Genomic DNA, 16,839 nt, shown 5'->3' on the forward strand with positions numbered 1-16,839 from the left:
AGACATCTCTGAAGAAAATTGGAGCACAGATTTGAAATGTGTAAGAAAACCATCAGAATGCATAGAAATGTGTGGCCCATGAAGGATAGTGCTTGTTCTAGTGGGAGAGTGTCAGACTGAATGAAAGTGGAGGTGTGTTAGGATAATTTTAAGGTAAGAAAAAATATTTATAGTCATCTGGTTTTAATTTGAAGTGTTAAATTTCCGTCCTTTTAAGATCACTTATATAGGATCTAGATTTTGTACTGTAGTTCTCACATCACATTATGCAAGCTGATGCAAACTGTACAAATTTCCTATAATTTATATTTTGGTGAATATGAACTAATCTATTCCAGGATTTATATCCTAACTTTTCTTGCATGTCACTGCCATTGAAACTTGCATGAAAAGCACTAACTGCGTTCTTTCTCTTCTCCCTGATTTGCTCCAAGGCTGCCAGACAGATCAAGGATAGGTATGGAATAAAACCTACATTTTTATTTAAGTGTTGATATTGAAGTCAGAAATGAAATTCAAGAAAAGCTTCTCAGTAGAATCTTGTTGGTTAAAATTAAAATACCTAATGGTTAAGTAAAAAAAAAAAACCCTCTGTCTCTTCTGCATATTTTCTGGAATAAACACTATATGTATTAGCAAGATTTTTTAAAAAGTAGTTTTGACAATTATGTACTTCCAAAAGAATTTCATTTCTGGTATAATATAGTTAGTTTTAGTATAGTTCTTAATTAACTGTGCTAATGGATGGGGAACCAATTTGAATAATTAAAAAATATATATCCCTGGAATGCATTTTTTTGTTCTTAAATTTTATAGGCATGTCTTATTTTCTGAGAAGTCACAGCGTTTTAAATAGTCTTCAGGAGCTAAAGCTCTCCTACTTCACTGCTCTCCTGTTTAACACCTTTGTATTCTCATTCCATCCTGCTCCTGGTGCCGTCTCTTTCTCTTTCTAATGCCACTACTTTCTAGTTTATGGGAAGAGAAAATTAAAGAAAATAATGGAAGACTTTAGCTTAAAAGGTCTTTCTCATTGATAGAGTCAGGATTAAGAAAGGAAACTGAGCCCTCGCCAGTGTGGAAGGTTCCAAAGGTCGTGGGTCTGATTCCAGGTCGGGACCATGACTTGGTTGAATGTTCGGGTCCCGCTCAAGTGCCTATGAGAGAGGTCCCTGCTCCAGGTCGAGAGACAGCTGATCGATGTTTCTCTCCCTCTCTCCCTCCCTCCCTCCCTTCTCTCTCTAAAATCAATAAGCATGTCCTTGGGTGAGGATAAAAAAAGAAATTGAGTACACTGAGTACTTGCCATAATGAAGACAGCAAAAGGCTTGAAGGAGCTGCTGGCAATTTTGAATTGGATTTCCACAGAAGCGATGGCTTGGATAGGCCTGGCTTAGTCACTGACCATTGACTGTAGTGAGAGGATCACTTAAGTTTCTTCATGAGAGGATTAGGGAGCCCTCTGGGTGGCACAGCTCTTGTGATCGCCACTGTGAGTCCTAGATGAAATTACCATGCATCAGGTAATTTACAAAATTATTCACTATAGCGTGAAAACCAGCGCCTCCAACGTCACTCTTAGCTGAAGACTTTACTCTGTGTTTCTCTCATGGCTGTTTATTTAACTAGAGGCAAGATTATCATGACAGTCACAGCATTTTTAGCACACCTATTAATTTTAATATTTTTCTATATTTTACAAATATAGGGATTGGTTAAAAACATGGATTATTCTTATAAACCTCGAATATAGAAAGGAGATTATGACAGTGTGAAGGTGAAAAGTATTGGTTGTTTAAAGATTGGATGCTAGGCAGCTTTTTGCAAAAGGTAGTTTGGGGTTGTGTATGCTGGAGTTCACTGTGAGTGATCCATCTTCTGACCTGGCTAGATTATTCTTCTGTTTAGCCACCTGTTCCACTAAGTCCTGCCGTGGTCTCTGATTATCTGGATTAGAAGTCACTTCCTAATCAGGCTTTGGGCTGTCCAAAGACCTTGAGAGACCTTGCAAAATCCCCCCTTGTTCTTCCTCTAGGCATCTCTATGGTTCTGTGCTTTCCAGAATTCTGTCCTTACCCCTGACATCTTTCTCTTTGTCCAGATTTGTCTTTCAGAATTTAATTTTATGATCAGTGTTCATGGCTGAATGTATTCTTCAGTGAAGCTTGATTTCTTTTCCTCTTCATCTAAGCCGTACATACTCTTGGCTCGATTTCATCAGTATCCAAGTGATCTCAGGAATCAGGGTTTTTTGTTTTTCTATTTGCTGGGGCAAACTTCATTTATTTTTTTGTTTTGTTTTGTTTTTCAAAACCTATACTCCTTTTTTAGACTCCCCACAAAAATTTTACTTCCTACCTAAAGGAATATTTCTGGGTTTTGGCTTAATTTTTTAAACTTGATTTTTAGTTTCATAACATCCAGGTTTCTCTGGATATTAGTTTCATAATATCCAAGCTTCTAGAATTCCATTATTGCTATTTATTATGTAAAAATTAATATGTAGTCATAATAACATAATTATTTTCACTGAGGGAAGAAAGACTTATTCCCTTATATGAGGGTGGAAGTGGTATTTTTAAGGAAGAGTGTGTAATATACCTCAGCAAGAAATCAAATATATGGAAATGAAAGCATGTGTGAGAACTCAGTATTTACCATTTTCTGTGGCAGAAGTTTTACAGGAGGAATAGCGGGAGTGACAGGAAGCAGTACAGGCAGAAATGAGAAGAGAACACATAGCAAATGTCTGCATCTTTACAAAGCACTGGTATTGTACTTCTGGGTGCTTAGTAATGTTGGAAGGTGATTAGTTGGGGTACATCGTGGGACTTAAAGGAAGAGTATAATTAATTAGGTGGGTAGTTTGAGGAAGTTAAAAGTATCCATCTGTATGTTTTGCAGTTATTTTTCTCTTTGCCTAAATAAAATGAGGTAGAGAAGTGATCCTTATATTCAGTTTTACTATTACAACCAAACCAAGAAAGTCAGGGTGAAATCAAACATTGCTAATGACGTGGATCCTGTAATGTAATTATCTGTGGATTTGAGATTGTTAGTCTGCACTTTGGGGCACAATTGTCTAAATATAGTCGGTTTAAAAATAAAAAGTTCAGTTTTTGAAAAACTATAGCATTGTTGTCCATCTATCTAATTTGATTTATGGAGACTGAAATTTTCATTGACTAGAAAATGAAGGTCATTATTCTTGTTTTTTAAGCTTTGATAAACTCTCCGATTGCACTTTTGGGGAACATTCTTTTTCTTTTTCTAAGGCCATAGTGATTAAATCAAGTTTTGCAGTTATAGTTTCAGATTTAAATTTCCTAAAATACTTTCAGATTTTTTTTCTCAGCAGTTCAAAAAAATGCATTTAAATAATCAGGTTTAGAAGCAACTAAGTAGGTGCAAACCTATTCATCAATTCTTAGTGAAGGGCATTCACTAAGTACCTATCTGGGAAGAGCTCATTCAGAGGTCTTTAAATCAAGATATTTGGGGCTGTAAAGAATGAAGGCTTAGACTTTGCTCCTAACTTTTTATTGATATAATCTGAAATATATTGTTATTGACAATCAGCAGCTTAAAGTAGTGTGTGAAAAGTACTCAGTTCATTAAGTGTGAGAGTTCCTTTTCCTATACATGGTTTTTCAGTTATTTCAGTATAGCTCTTTCTTTTTGATAGATTAGTTAACATTGTTGCTGAATAAAGTGATTACTTTCCTAGTTTTAAAATGAAATAAAGTAACTGAATATAGCAACAGTTAGACATTTTCCATCTCAGAATAACTGAATACAGCAACAAGTTTGGTATCTTTCATACCACTGATCTCTAGGGTAGATTTGGCAGATCTGAATGACTAGGCCTGGTATTCTCTTTGGTTCGCCTGCTCTGTTTACTTCCTCTCCCAAGCTGTGTACCAGGAGTACAGCATTCGTGAATATCACCTTTGTGTCGTTCTTTGACAGAAGATAATAAGGGGGAGGTGTTTTGTGATTCTTGTGGAAATTTACTGTAATATGAAAAACTGAAATTTGAGCTAAAATGACAAATTAGTAGAACATGATAATTTCCTTTCTTCCCAGCTTGAATTGACAGAACAATTTCCCCATACCGTGGGTAAAATTAAGTCTGTTATGGCTTCTTTTGTGTGTGTGTGTGTTTGTTTTTTATATCATATTCATCTAATACATATTTACTGAACTCCTGTTATTTCTGTGGCATGTGGTTTCACAGAGCTGTTCCTCCTGTATCCTTCCACGTAGCTGATGTGGATACATCAGAGGGACACCTTCTAGTGATTTCACTTCTCTCCTTTCTCATCCACGGCCTGTCTTTAGCAGCTACCAGGCTACACAGTATTTGGTCAGTATACCTCTACTCTTACTTGAGGACACACAGAGCAGCTGTCACTCCTAGGGGAGAACGTTTGAGTCAGGGTGTGCGTACAGTTCAGTATTTGGCATGTGAAAAGGAGTGAGGCTGGCATCAGGAAGTCGGTGAGACTGAGTGTACAGAGGTTTAGATGGCTGTTGGGTCTGTTAAAGATGATTTATGCTGAATGTGTGTCTCGTGATATTTGTTGTATTTGTATGCAGTTTTATAAAACTGGCTGGAAGAAAGTTCCTTAAAGTTACCTTAAATGTCTTTAAATTTAAAAACATTTTACAGTTTTTAATTAGTTAATTTTCAAAGACTAAGCAAATTTCTATTTAGTTTTGTTATCTCTGATGTAGCTTCTGAAATCAGTAGAGTGAAATAATTTCTCTTTTCATTTTATAAATTAAATATATGATACTTCCCATTCTTTTAGTTTTAAAAGTATGTTTGTGTTTGCTGTAGAGTAACGATGGCTTCAGCCTTTCGCCTTTCGTTGAAACCAAAGGTCAGTGACAACATGACTCATTTAATGGTGGATTTTTCTCAGGAAAGACAGATGTTGCAAACGTTGAAGTTTTTGCCAGGTAAGTAAGTACAGATATTATATGTAAATTTATATATAAAAATATTTTTTCTGTAAGATTTTTCTGCATGAACATTGGAATGTAAATATTAAAGAAATATACTATGATTTTTTTTCTTCTTTCTGCTAAGGAATGCTTAAGTGTACAGGTCTTTATTGTTAGAACAACTGTTTTACTGGTATGTAAATGGCATTTTTAAGAATGCCATTCAGGGACATATTTTATCATCCGTTTGACAGAAGCAGTTCACCACAGTGGTTAATACTGGGTCCTACACCCACACTTCTTTGATTTGAATCTTGGCTGCCACTTACTTGCTGTGTGACTTTGAACAAGTCATTTAACTTTGCCTCATTTTCTTCATCTTTAAAATGTGACGTCATCCTTCTAGGGTTTTTATAGGGATTAAATGAATTGAAATCTCTAAAGCACTTGAAATGGTACCTGTCACACAGTTAATGCTCAATGAATGTCAGTGCTGTCGTTACCATTACTGCTGTGGTTGCTGGTGGTGCAGATGGAATTTTATTTTCAGTTATAATGTTAACATTGGTTTATCAGAGTATTTGTATGATGCTGTTTCATTAGCCAAAACCATTTGAAACTGAGTTCCAAATTATTTGTCCACGTGTGTGAAAGAGCCAATTAAAGACCTTTTAGTTAGTAGTATTCTCTGTTTAGCTGGCATCAAGGAATGCTGTGTTGATAGCTAAGACAGTTTGGATGTAGTGATGCGAGGAATCAGGAAATCTCTTGAAGTGAAGTGTTTTACTTAAACAGTTGCTTAGTTAGAAGTGGATTTCAGTTTTTAGAGATTAGCTGTTTTTGAATAGAGAATGTTGATGATAATGAAACCATTCTTCTCAGAATATTTTGTTGGAGATTTAAAGTGTGATTGGGAAGGTGAGGTTAGTAGTCATGAAACTAATGGAACTAGTAAGGGCAGCACAAGTGAAGTATTAACTTGTGTCATATAGACCAGAAGTTCTAGAGGACTTAGTAGAAGGATAGACAAGAGAAGGAACTATAGTTGTAGGGGAAGAAAGCGTACTTGTCAGTGGAAATCTGCCTGTAAATTGGCCTTTCAGAATCACCAACCATTATGTTATCATCCACACCATTTCTGATTTTAGAGCAGTCAGGAGTGGTGGATTGTGAATGTACACGAGCTCTTGTTCTTTTTTTTTTAAAGTAATCTCACCATTCCTTTCTCTTGAGTTTTCACTAATATCTTAACAGACCAAGGCTGTGCCTACTGTACAGTCAAGTAGATTGCATGCACACTTAGGGTTTCTTTTGGAACACTGTTAAGACAGTCTGAAGGAGTAAGGTATAATTAAAAAAAAAAAAACTCCTTTTAGGGAGGAGTTTCATCCCTCAGGAAAAGCTTAATAGATTGCTTAGTTTATAAAGATAAATTTATATTACCAATTTTTAATATTCTGCCCTAGCATAAAAATTTCCTATAAGATGCAGTTAGATTAAATAAAAAATGAATACCTTTATCCCTTAGTAAATTTTTCCATAGATACTACAAAAATCAACTCTACCCTGTGTTATATGTAGTACATGAGTTGTGGACTTAGATCTGAGTCTGCAAAGTGGAAATGATGCTGATGGATAATTGCAAAGTCATTTTCTTCTACTTTAAAAGGCCATTTTTAAAAATACATTAAAACAGAGTTTATATTCTTTCTGAGTTTCTACAGCTAGAGAGAGAAACGTGTTTGTGTCAATGTTGATGCCACTTGCACTTTTACATTCACATACAGAGAAAACCTTAGTAAAATTCTTGAACCAATTTCCACACTATTGGTAGTTAACTGTTGCTTTATGGGAATTGCTGTGACTTGCTTTTCATTCTCATTTTCAGAGAGAGCTCTGCATTTTCTTTCTTTTAAAAAAAAATCCTCACGGAGGATATGCTTAGAGAGAGAGGAAAGGAGAGGAAAGGGAGGGGAGGGGGGAGAGAAAGAGAAAGAAACATCTTTTAGTTGCCTCCCGCATGCACCCCACTGGGGATCAAACTCCCAACCTAGGTATGTGCCATGACCAGGGATCAAACCCGCACCTTCTGGTGCACATGAGCCACTCAGGGCAAGAGAAGAGAGTTCTTCATTTCCTAAATCATGTAATATTTTTACACGAAATTTTACTGCTTTTCATCTTCCCATCAAGTTTTTTATCCCTTATTTAATGAATTCTTTCTTCTGTATAGAATCTTGGGTGAAGTTCTGACATATATTAGATTTAAGTCAACCTTAATTTGACATGCCACTTTTAAATTACTAAATTTTCCTTTTTCCTTCCAAGTATCACCATTTTCTTGAATTCTTATTTTCAGTTTTACCTTGGTTACTACTTTTAACAGTTTGCTCTCTTTTGGGGGCCACAATTTACAGGAAAGAAGGATATACTTGCTAGTACATTCTTACTGGTATGGTAGCTGACTCGAGATGCATAGAGCAGGGAGTTAGCCAGACCCACTTACAAATTAAGTGACTCTCTTTTTACCAGGCTCTTGGTACTTTTAGTACAGGTTTTTGACTTGACAAAATTATAAAATTACTATATGCCAAATAGGCATTTACATTTCCTCACATGTAGGCAACACAGCATTTTAAGTTGTGAATGTCTGGGTTCTCTTGTCTTGGCAATGAATAGTAGTCTGAATTGCTTATGTTCCAGAATAGAGACTAATATCTGAAAGGTATTATAGGGACAAAAACTCCATAAGACAGATGAAGGGAATTAATTATAATGAAAAATGATAAATACTACTTTGGTTGTCTGTTGTCTTACTGATAAGGTATATCAGATTCCAAACGTTTATTGAACAATTGCACACATATAAGAGTTGAACTTTGGAGACTATAGTTAGTGGAAATCAGTTGTTCCGCCTCTCTTCCTCCTGCCCTTTCTTACTAGTTAGGCTTGAAGATTTAACATTTATACCAAATTCCTTTCATCTCCATCTCAATTTTTTTATCCAAGACATTTACTTTATTTGTTATCTCACTTTGCTTTCCATTTTAACTTTTCTATATAATTTATTTGTTGTGATTGCAGTTTTTTAAATTAATGCTTTGGGGTTTTGGGTTTTTTTTTTTTATAAGATTATTTATTTATTTATTTATTTAGAGAGGGAAGGGAGGGAGATAGAGAGAGAGAGACAGACAGACAGACAGACAGACATCAATGTGCCGTTGCTGGGGGTTATGGCCTGCAACCCAGGCATGTACCCTGGCTGGGAATCGAACCTGGGACACTTTGGTTCCCAGCCCGCGCTCAATCCACTGAGCTACACCAGCCAGGGCAATGCTTTGTTTTTTAAAACAGGATTAGGTTTATGGAAAATAGAGCAGATAATACAGAGAGTTACCTATACTTTCTTTGTCCCCACATGTAATTTCCCATTAGTAATATCTTGCATGAGTATGGTACATTTGTTACAGTTGATGAACTGATATTGATACATTGTTATTAACTAAAGCCCATAGTTTACATTAGAGTCCACCTTTTGTGTCATACAATTCTGTGGGTTTTGACAAATGCATAATGTCATGTATCCACCGTAACGTTGTCATTTAGAAGTGTTTCACTGCCCTAAAACGCCCCTGTACTCTGCCGGTTCATCCCTCGTGTCCTGCAGCCTTGCTGGGATCTCCTTCTAGTTTCAGGAATTTTTTCGTTGATTCTTTGGGATTTTCTCCAAGGATAATTATGTCATCAGTGAACAAAGGCAGTTTCATTTCTTCCTTTCCAATTTGGATACCTTTTACTCCCTTTTTTGTTTTGTCTTAACTGAATTTAGCTAGAGCTTCCAGTACAGTGTTAACTGGCCGTGGCCAGGGGACATCCTTGCCCTGGAGGAGAAATACCTAGTTTCTCAACATTAAGTATGATGATAACTATAGGTTTTTTGTATATGTTCTTTATCAAGTAAAGCCCCCCTCTATTCCTAGTTTGCTGAGAATTTTTTGTCATGAATGTTTGGATTTGTCAAATGTTTTTCCTCTGTTTGTTGATATGATCATATGGTTTTTCTTCTGATGTGATAGATTACATTAATTGATTTAAAATGTTGAACCACCCTTGCATCCTTGGAGTAAATCTTTTAAAACTCTCTTTTTTTAGTGACAAAATGTTTAAGTACAATGCCTGCACAGTTTTACACATTTCAGACACATGCATCTGTATCACTGGAGGACCACATACTTCAGTTAGCCTGTTGTTACATAAATGAAATTTTATTAATGTTGAGAAGCTATGGAAAAACCTCTTCTATTGAAAAGGAATTGATTAATGTTCATATGTTTGTGGCTCATTTATCCCATTTTATTCTACTGACTCATAGAAGTCTTTGAAGAAACACTTTAAAATTCTTAAGTATTTTAGGGAGTACTTGGGGTGTTCATTTGTGTTTAGTGCTGAAACAATTATTTTATAAGTGAGGTTTTAAAATAGATTGAAAATAACTTGAATTATTTAAATTATTGGATTCAAAGCAAGTTATTCTATTTTTAAAATAGATTAAAAATACATGTTGAGAAGTAACAAGTCATTCTTGATTTTTTATTAGGATGTTTGAATTGCTTTTTTGCTAACTAGGATTTTATAAACTTTGAGTAAGTCTGTTAAGAAACTTTGAAACATGAATTTTTAAACAGAGCTTTAATCAGAAAAATAGTTTTTTTTGTATTTATAGGAGACCCCTTCTCTTAGCCTGATTCAATTGAATAGTTCAAAAGCAACATGAAAACCTATAGTTTCAATGACAAAATAAATATTTTGAGAAATGAGGCTTTTTTTTTCCCCTTCAGTCCCCAAAGCTCCAGAGATAGATCCAGTAGAGTGTTTGGTGGCTGACAACTCTGTGACAGTGGCTTGGAGAATGCCAGAAGAAGATAACAAGATCGATCATTTCATACTGGAATATAGGAAAACCAATTTTGATGGACTTCCCCGTGTAAAGGATGAGCGATGCTGGGAGATAATCGATAATATTAAGGGGACTGAATATACACTACCAGGTAAAATGACTGCATTTCATGAACCTTTCTCAGAAAATAAATATAGTTGTGAAAATATTTTGCATTACTTTAAAAAATAATATAAAGTTTTTTCAGCCAAGTGACTTTTTTAATCCTCACCTGAAGATATGTTTATTAATTTTTAGAGAGAGGAATGGGGGCAGGGGCATAGTGAGAGAAAGCACTGATGTAAGAGAGAAACATCAGTCTGTTGCCTCCTGTGCATACCTGAGTGGGGATCGAACCTGCAGCCTAGGTATATGCCCTGACCAGGAATCAAACCCACAGCCTTTTGGTGTAGTATGGGTTGGTGCTCCAACCAACTGAGCCACCTGGCCAGGGTGCAAAGCAATTTTTTATATATTCATTATAAAAATGAATTCCTCTTAAAATATCAAGAAAACTTTAATTTCTATGACTTCTGGATTTTTGTAACCTGGTAAAACAATGTATGTAGAACAGACATGAAGGGATATTTTGGAAATAATATTTCAGAATAACATTTAACTTTTATGGTTTTTTATTTCCTTTTTATTGAATTTATTGGGATGACACTGATTAACAAAATTACACAGGTTTCAAGTGAGCAGTTCCACAGCACATCATCTGTGCACTGTGTTATGTGTTCACCACCCCAAGTCGAGTCTCCTTCTGTAATCATTTATCCCCCCTTACCTAACAACAAAAAAGCTGGCAATTTTTAGACATGGACGTTTCCCCACAAATATTGTTGCCTTTTCCCTTTTATGATTAGCTTCATAGTAATACTTAAAAAGTAGAACTGTGACTTGGAATTAGAAATTTGTTGGTCTTTTGAAAGTCTTCAAAAAGATATCTCTATAAAATGGGGACTTTGGGTTTTTGAAATGGCTGAATGTTCCCTGAGTTGTTAAACCCTTCTTACATATGATCAGTAATATTATTAACTTTATCATTGTTGAGCACTTACCGTTTGCCAGGAGCTGGGCTGAAATGTATTCCACAATACATCTCACTTAATATTTACAGTTATAAGGTAGGTTTTATTATTTTCTGTTTTACAGATTCAGACATGTGGCTCTGTCATGTTGAAAGTCCCATAGCTAATAAATTTTGGAGTGTTTTAATCTAGACATGACTAACTTCAAAAGTTTTGGTGTTAATCCCTATGTTTCATTTTTGCTTTAAATTTATTTTTCACAAAGAAAGACAATTTTTCAGAAATATAAAAATTCCTTAGGGTGTCTACTTTGAGAAATTGAATATGTTATTTTAAACTGCAGCAACTTTTCGAATGAAACATTACTTTTCACAAGGCTTGACAGGAGCTTTTTGTCATGAGGTTCTAAAAAAACCTCATTGATAAACTGTATAATTTATTTCTTTTGAAGAAAATAATAGATTAGTAATGATTCCTCTTATTTTAAGCATTATTACCATTTCCACATAAATTAAAAAAAAATTTTATTGTTATTCTATTGCAGTTGTCCCATCGCCCTCCTCCGCCCAGCCCACTCCCTGCTCCCACAGTCAGGCCCAAAGTGTTGTCTGTGTCTCTGGGTCACTTACACATTCAGCATAACTTTATATTCTCTCTGAGTGCAGAGAGTTCCAAAGAGGGGAAAAGGTCTGTTTTAAGGTTTGCATTCATACTTTTGCATTCATACAGTTTTCATGTCTGAAAACCATTTTCATTTTTTCAGGCTTAAGGTTCGATTCAAAGTATATGAATTTCAGAGTGCGCGCTTGTAACAAAGCTGTGGCTGGAGAGTGTTCTGACCCGGTGACTCTAGAGACCAAAGGTAAGGTCAGTAGCTATTTATGCAGCATAAACAGAACAGCTTCTGAAGGTGTTCAAGGGTTCGTGACGGGAGCAGCATCTTATGTATGGCTGCATTCCCTCCTCCACCCACCTGGAATTCCCAACAGTAGGAATTTTAAGATGGATAAATTAGGACTCCCGTAGTGGTTTTCTTTAGTTTTTTTCTTTATCATGGTATTCAGATAGGTAAAAAAGACTGGGGTGATAGTGTTACATTCTCATGTGGGTGCTTTGTTTACAAATTTCAGTTTAGTATAAATATATAACATCACTGAGATGTGTCCAAAATTTTGCCAGGGAACTGATTATGGCTTTTATGGAACTGAAGTACCTTTTTAGTTTAGTTCAGGTCCTCTCTGTTTTCTTAAATCATATTGTAGAAATGAACACATATAGTTTATTCATGTGCACAAAGCAACTCTCAGTTCTTCATTAAAACCATTCTGGAAGATCAGTAAGAGTAGATACTATTGATAGCCATTTTGCAGAAGGAACCAAAGTTCAAATACGTTCAACAACTTGCCTATGTTCCCTTTAGCACTAGCTTGGAAAGGTGTGAATAAGACTCTGTTTCCAGACCTGGCTGGCGTGGCACAGTTGGTTGGAGCGTGGTCCCGTAAACCGAAAGGTCCCGGGTTGCTACCAGCTCAGTGCACATGTGCAGGTTGCAGGTTTAGTACTGGTCGAGGTTGCACGAGAGGCCAATCGGTGTTTCTTTCTCAGGTCAATGTTTCACTTTTGCATCAATGTTTCTTTCTCTCTCCCCCTCCCTTTTCCTCTCTAAAAATCAGTAAGTATGTCCTCAGTTGAGGATAATAAAAAAGAATCTGTTCCCAAGTTCTGTGCCTTCCATGAAGGCATGAACCTAGGTGCTTAAAGTCTATGAGAGCATTTGGATTTAGTTAAAACTCCATAGAGTTTTATTTTAAGTCCCATATTTTAACACAGAAGGGTTTTCAGGTATTTACCAATTTGAAGGTCCCAGTAGATTGACTGGGTTTACCTCCAGAATCAGATTCTACACATTGTTACTGTAGGTCCTCGGGACTTTGGTTGTTCCACTAATCTCCAGTTCATGCAGCATTTGAGTAGGTGTGCATGGCAGAAGTTTGATATGATTTGGAGGATGATATAAAAAATATCATATCAGAATAAAGCAAGCTAGGCTCCTAACTTTTGACAAAACAAACTCAAAAGAATTTGTTTCTAGCACAAAGGTAAATTAAAAACCTCAGTTGAAGTAATTTGTTTGGATTAGCATATGTATTTTATTTGAGAGCTATAGATAACTCAGCCAAGAAATGCAGTTACTTTGAATTAGTTGTTATCAAACTGCATCATTATTGTGGTTTCTTCAGAGATTTTTTACCACTTCAAAGTAGTCATAGGCAGATAACCTTTTCTACATAACTTGAACTATGTCAGGTAAAATTGCATTCTTCTCCCTCAGGCATATTGTATCTTTTTATTTCTTGTATTCCTTCTTATTTACCTTTTACATTCAGTGAACAAACTTGAACCTAAATGTGGTGAATTGTAAATTTCAGTGCAAATTCAGTAGAATCAGGAAAATGAATAGCTGGTTTATAGTTTCCTTGGAGCTGGGCTGGCAGCTTTCGTTAGCTGTATCTGAATCAGACTAGTCAATTCTAGTTTTTTCAAACATTTCTCACTGTGGGGTAGACCCTTGGGGTGTGGATAGACTGAAACTGAACCCTGAGGCCCACTGAACAGTGACTTTGAACTTCAGGGAGATCCAGAATAAAAACTGTCTCTTAAATAACTATGGGCCACAGATTTTTCTGAAGTTATTCAATAGCACTGAAGTGGCTATTAATGGGAGAAAGAGTCTGGGGAAAGTCCAGATTTTTAAAAAATGACATGTGAACAGTTGTTTACTAATGTTCTGGCTTGCTGCAGCTGTTGTTTACCAATAAATAGAATTAAGTATATGAAAAATGAACTGGAGGGAAAGGGAGAGAGATGGAAATTAAATACTTGAGGCCTATCTACTTAAATTTCATGGCCTGCTACTTAATGGTGCTTGATGTGGAAAATAGTGAACACGGTTAATTTGTCTCCCTAATTTATATAGCACTGTTTCTTCTGTCATTGGAATTGTCAAAACTGATATATAAGTTCTTATGACCAGAATTTTAAAAGTATACTAAAACTTCCCTTACTTTCTTGTAAAGGTAAATGATATGATATTAATCACAGTTTACTCTGTGGCCTCAAATCATAATGGCTATAATGTTTTAGAAAACCAAGAAAGCAGCCACTGATACACATTAAACCCTTGAAATGTTTCTGTACTCTGAGTACAGTAACATCTGTTTTTTATTACTTTGTTTTCATAGACTTTTATAGATACAGACACTAATATCTAGCTATATTACAGGGCTTATGTAAGAGACTGGACTAACATTTGAGATTTCACTTTTGAGGTCAGTGTTATTTTTTTAAAAAACTATACAGTATTATCCCTTAACAACTTGGTTGAGGTTCCATTAAGGGATAGATAACATTGAAGAGAGAGAGAGGAAGAAAGGGGAAAGATTACATACACCCCTGGGGTTGAAACCCATGCCTTTTTGGCTGGGGGCTGTGGTGTTTGATAAGTCTGGTTTCAAGTGGCTTGGGAGTGGTACCTTTCCTTTCATTCTTTTTTTTTTTTCCTTTCCTGCTATTACCACTTTTTCTTTTTTTCCATTTTTTAAATTTTTATTGTATTTTTTCCATTACCATTTAGTCCCCTTACACCCCAGCCCCTGCAATCACCACACTGTTGTCCATGTCCATGAGTCCTTTTTCGTTTTTGCTCAATCTTTCCATCCCCTAACCTCCTCCCACCTTCACTGTCATCCTGCTCTCTATCTGTGAGTCTCTAGTTTGCTTGTTAGTTCAGTTTCTTCATTAGATTCCACTTGTGAGTGAAATCATGTGGTATTTGTCTTTCTCTGACTGGCTTACTTCATGTAGCGTGTTCTCCAGGTCCATCCATACTATCACAAAGGGTAAAACTTTCTTCTTTTTTAATGTATTTTATTGATTATGCTATTACAGTTGTCCCATTTCCCCCCATTTCTACCCCTCCACCCTGCACCCTACCCACATCCTTCCCTCCCCCTGTTAGTTCATGTCCATGGGTGATACATGTAGTTCTTTGGCTTCTACATTTCCTATACTGTTCTTAACCTCCCCCTATTTTCCACCTACCATTTATGCTACTTATTCCCTGTACCTTTTCCCCTATCCAACCCCTCCCCTTCCTTGCTGATAACCCTCCACATGATCTCCATTTCTCTGATTCTGTTCCTGTTCTAGTTGTTTGCTTAGTTTGTTTTTGGTTTTAGATTTTTTAGGTTCAGTTGTTGATAGTTGTGAGTTTGTTGTCATTTTACTGTTTGTATTTTTGATCATCTTTTTTTTAGATAAGTCTCTTTAACATTTCATATAATAAGGGCTGGGAAATGATGAAGTGCTCTAACTTGACCTTGTCTGGGAAGCACTTTTTCTGCCCTTCCATTCTAAATGATAGCTTTGCTGGATAGAGTAATTGTGGATGTAGGTCCTTGCCTTTCAAGACTTGGAATACTTCTTTCCAGCCCCCTCTTGCCTGCAAGGTTTCTTTTGAGAAATCAGCTGATGGTCTTATGGAAACTCCTTAGTAGGTAACTGTCTGCTTTTCTCTTGTTGCTTTTAAGATTCTCTCCTTATCTTTAATGTTAGGTAATGTAATTATGATGTGCCTTGGTGTGTGCTCCCTTGGGTCCTGCTTCTTTGGGACTCTGAGCTTCCTGGACTTCCTGGAAATCTATTTCCTTCATCAGATTGGGGGAGTTCTCCTTTATTATTTGTTCAAATAAGTTTTCACTTTCTTGCTCTTCCTCTTCTTCTGGCACCTCTGTGATCCAGATGTTGAAATGTTTAAAGTTGTCCTGGAGATTCCTAAGCCTCTCCTCATTTTTTTAAATTCTTGTTTCTTCATTTTGTTCTGGTGGAATGTTTATTTCTTCCTTCTGCTCCAAATCATTGATTTGAGTCCTGGTTTTCTTCCCTTCACTGTTGGTTCCCTGTATTTCACTTTCCGTAGCCTTCTCTTTTTCCTCTATTTTGCAACCATATTCAACCAATTCTATGAGCATCCTGATTAACAGTGTTTTGAACTGTGCATCTGATAGGCTGGCTATGTCTTCATTGCTTAGTTGTATTTTTTTCTGGAGCTTTGATCTGTTTTTTCATCTGGACCTTTTTTTTTTTCTCTTGGTGCACCTGTTACTTATTAAGGGGTGGAACCTTAGGTATTTGACAGGGCAAAGCAACCTATGGTCGCTACACTGTGGCGCTGTATGTGGGGGACTTTCTTCTTTTTTATAGCCTAGTAGTATTCCATCATGTAAATGTCCCATAGTTGTTTTATCCATTCATCTACTGATGGACACTTGGGCTGTGTCTGTGTCTTGGCAATTGAAAATAATGCTACAATGAACATAGGGGTTCTTTTTTTTTTTTGAAGACTTTATTTATTTATTTTTAGAGAGGGAAGGGAGGGAGAAAGAGAGAGAGAGAGAAACATCAATGTTCGGTTGCTGGGGGCCATGGCCTGCAACCCAGGCATGTGCCCTGACTGGGAATCAAACCTGCGATGCTTTGGTTCGCAGCCCGTGCTCAATCTACTGAGCTACGTCAGCTGGGGCGAGAGTTCTTATGTTCTTTTGAAATTAGTGTTTTGTGTTCCTTCAGATATATTCCCAGAAGCAGGATTGCTGGGCCAAAAGGCAGATCCATTTTTAATTTCTGAAGTATCTCCATACTGTTTTCCACAGTGGCTGCATCAGTCTACATTCCTACCAACAGTGCAAAAGTGTTCCCCTTTCTCCACATCCTCATCAGCACTTGTTGTTTGTTGATTTATTAATGATTACCATTCTGACAGGTGTGAGATGGTATTTCACTGTGGCTTTAATTTGCATTTCTTTGATGATTAGTGACTCTGAGCACGAATTTCATATGTCCATTGGCCATCTGTATGTCCTC

The 16,839-nt window shown here is 36.4% G+C and overlaps 1 protein-coding gene across 6 annotated transcripts in view; it reads left to right on the top strand.

The window, feature by feature from the left end:
* The window catches only part of FSD1L (fibronectin type III and SPRY domain containing 1 like), a 59,113-nt gene that overhangs the window by 18,318 nt on the left and 23,956 nt on the right, over nt 1–16,839 (top strand). For 5 of the 6 annotated variants that reach the window (XM_036021995.1, XM_028525682.2, XM_028525690.2 and 2 more), the window contains exons 5-8: nt 435–457; nt 4,844–4,965; nt 9,789–9,998; nt 11,681–11,779. In XM_036021995.1, the coding sequence (XP_035877888.1) occupies nt 435–457; nt 4,844–4,965; nt 9,789–9,998; nt 11,681–11,779 (454 nt within the window). The remainder of the gene's footprint in view (nt 1–434; nt 458–4,843; nt 4,966–9,788; nt 9,999–11,680; nt 11,780–16,839) is intronic. The other variant, XM_036021994.1, reaches the window with a different exon arrangement.

This window comes from Phyllostomus discolor, chromosome 3 (genome assembly GCF_004126475.2).
Source record: "Phyllostomus discolor isolate MPI-MPIP mPhyDis1 chromosome 3, mPhyDis1.pri.v3, whole genome shotgun sequence".
Classification (NCBI taxonomy): domain Eukaryota; kingdom Metazoa; phylum Chordata; class Mammalia; order Chiroptera; family Phyllostomidae; genus Phyllostomus; species Phyllostomus discolor.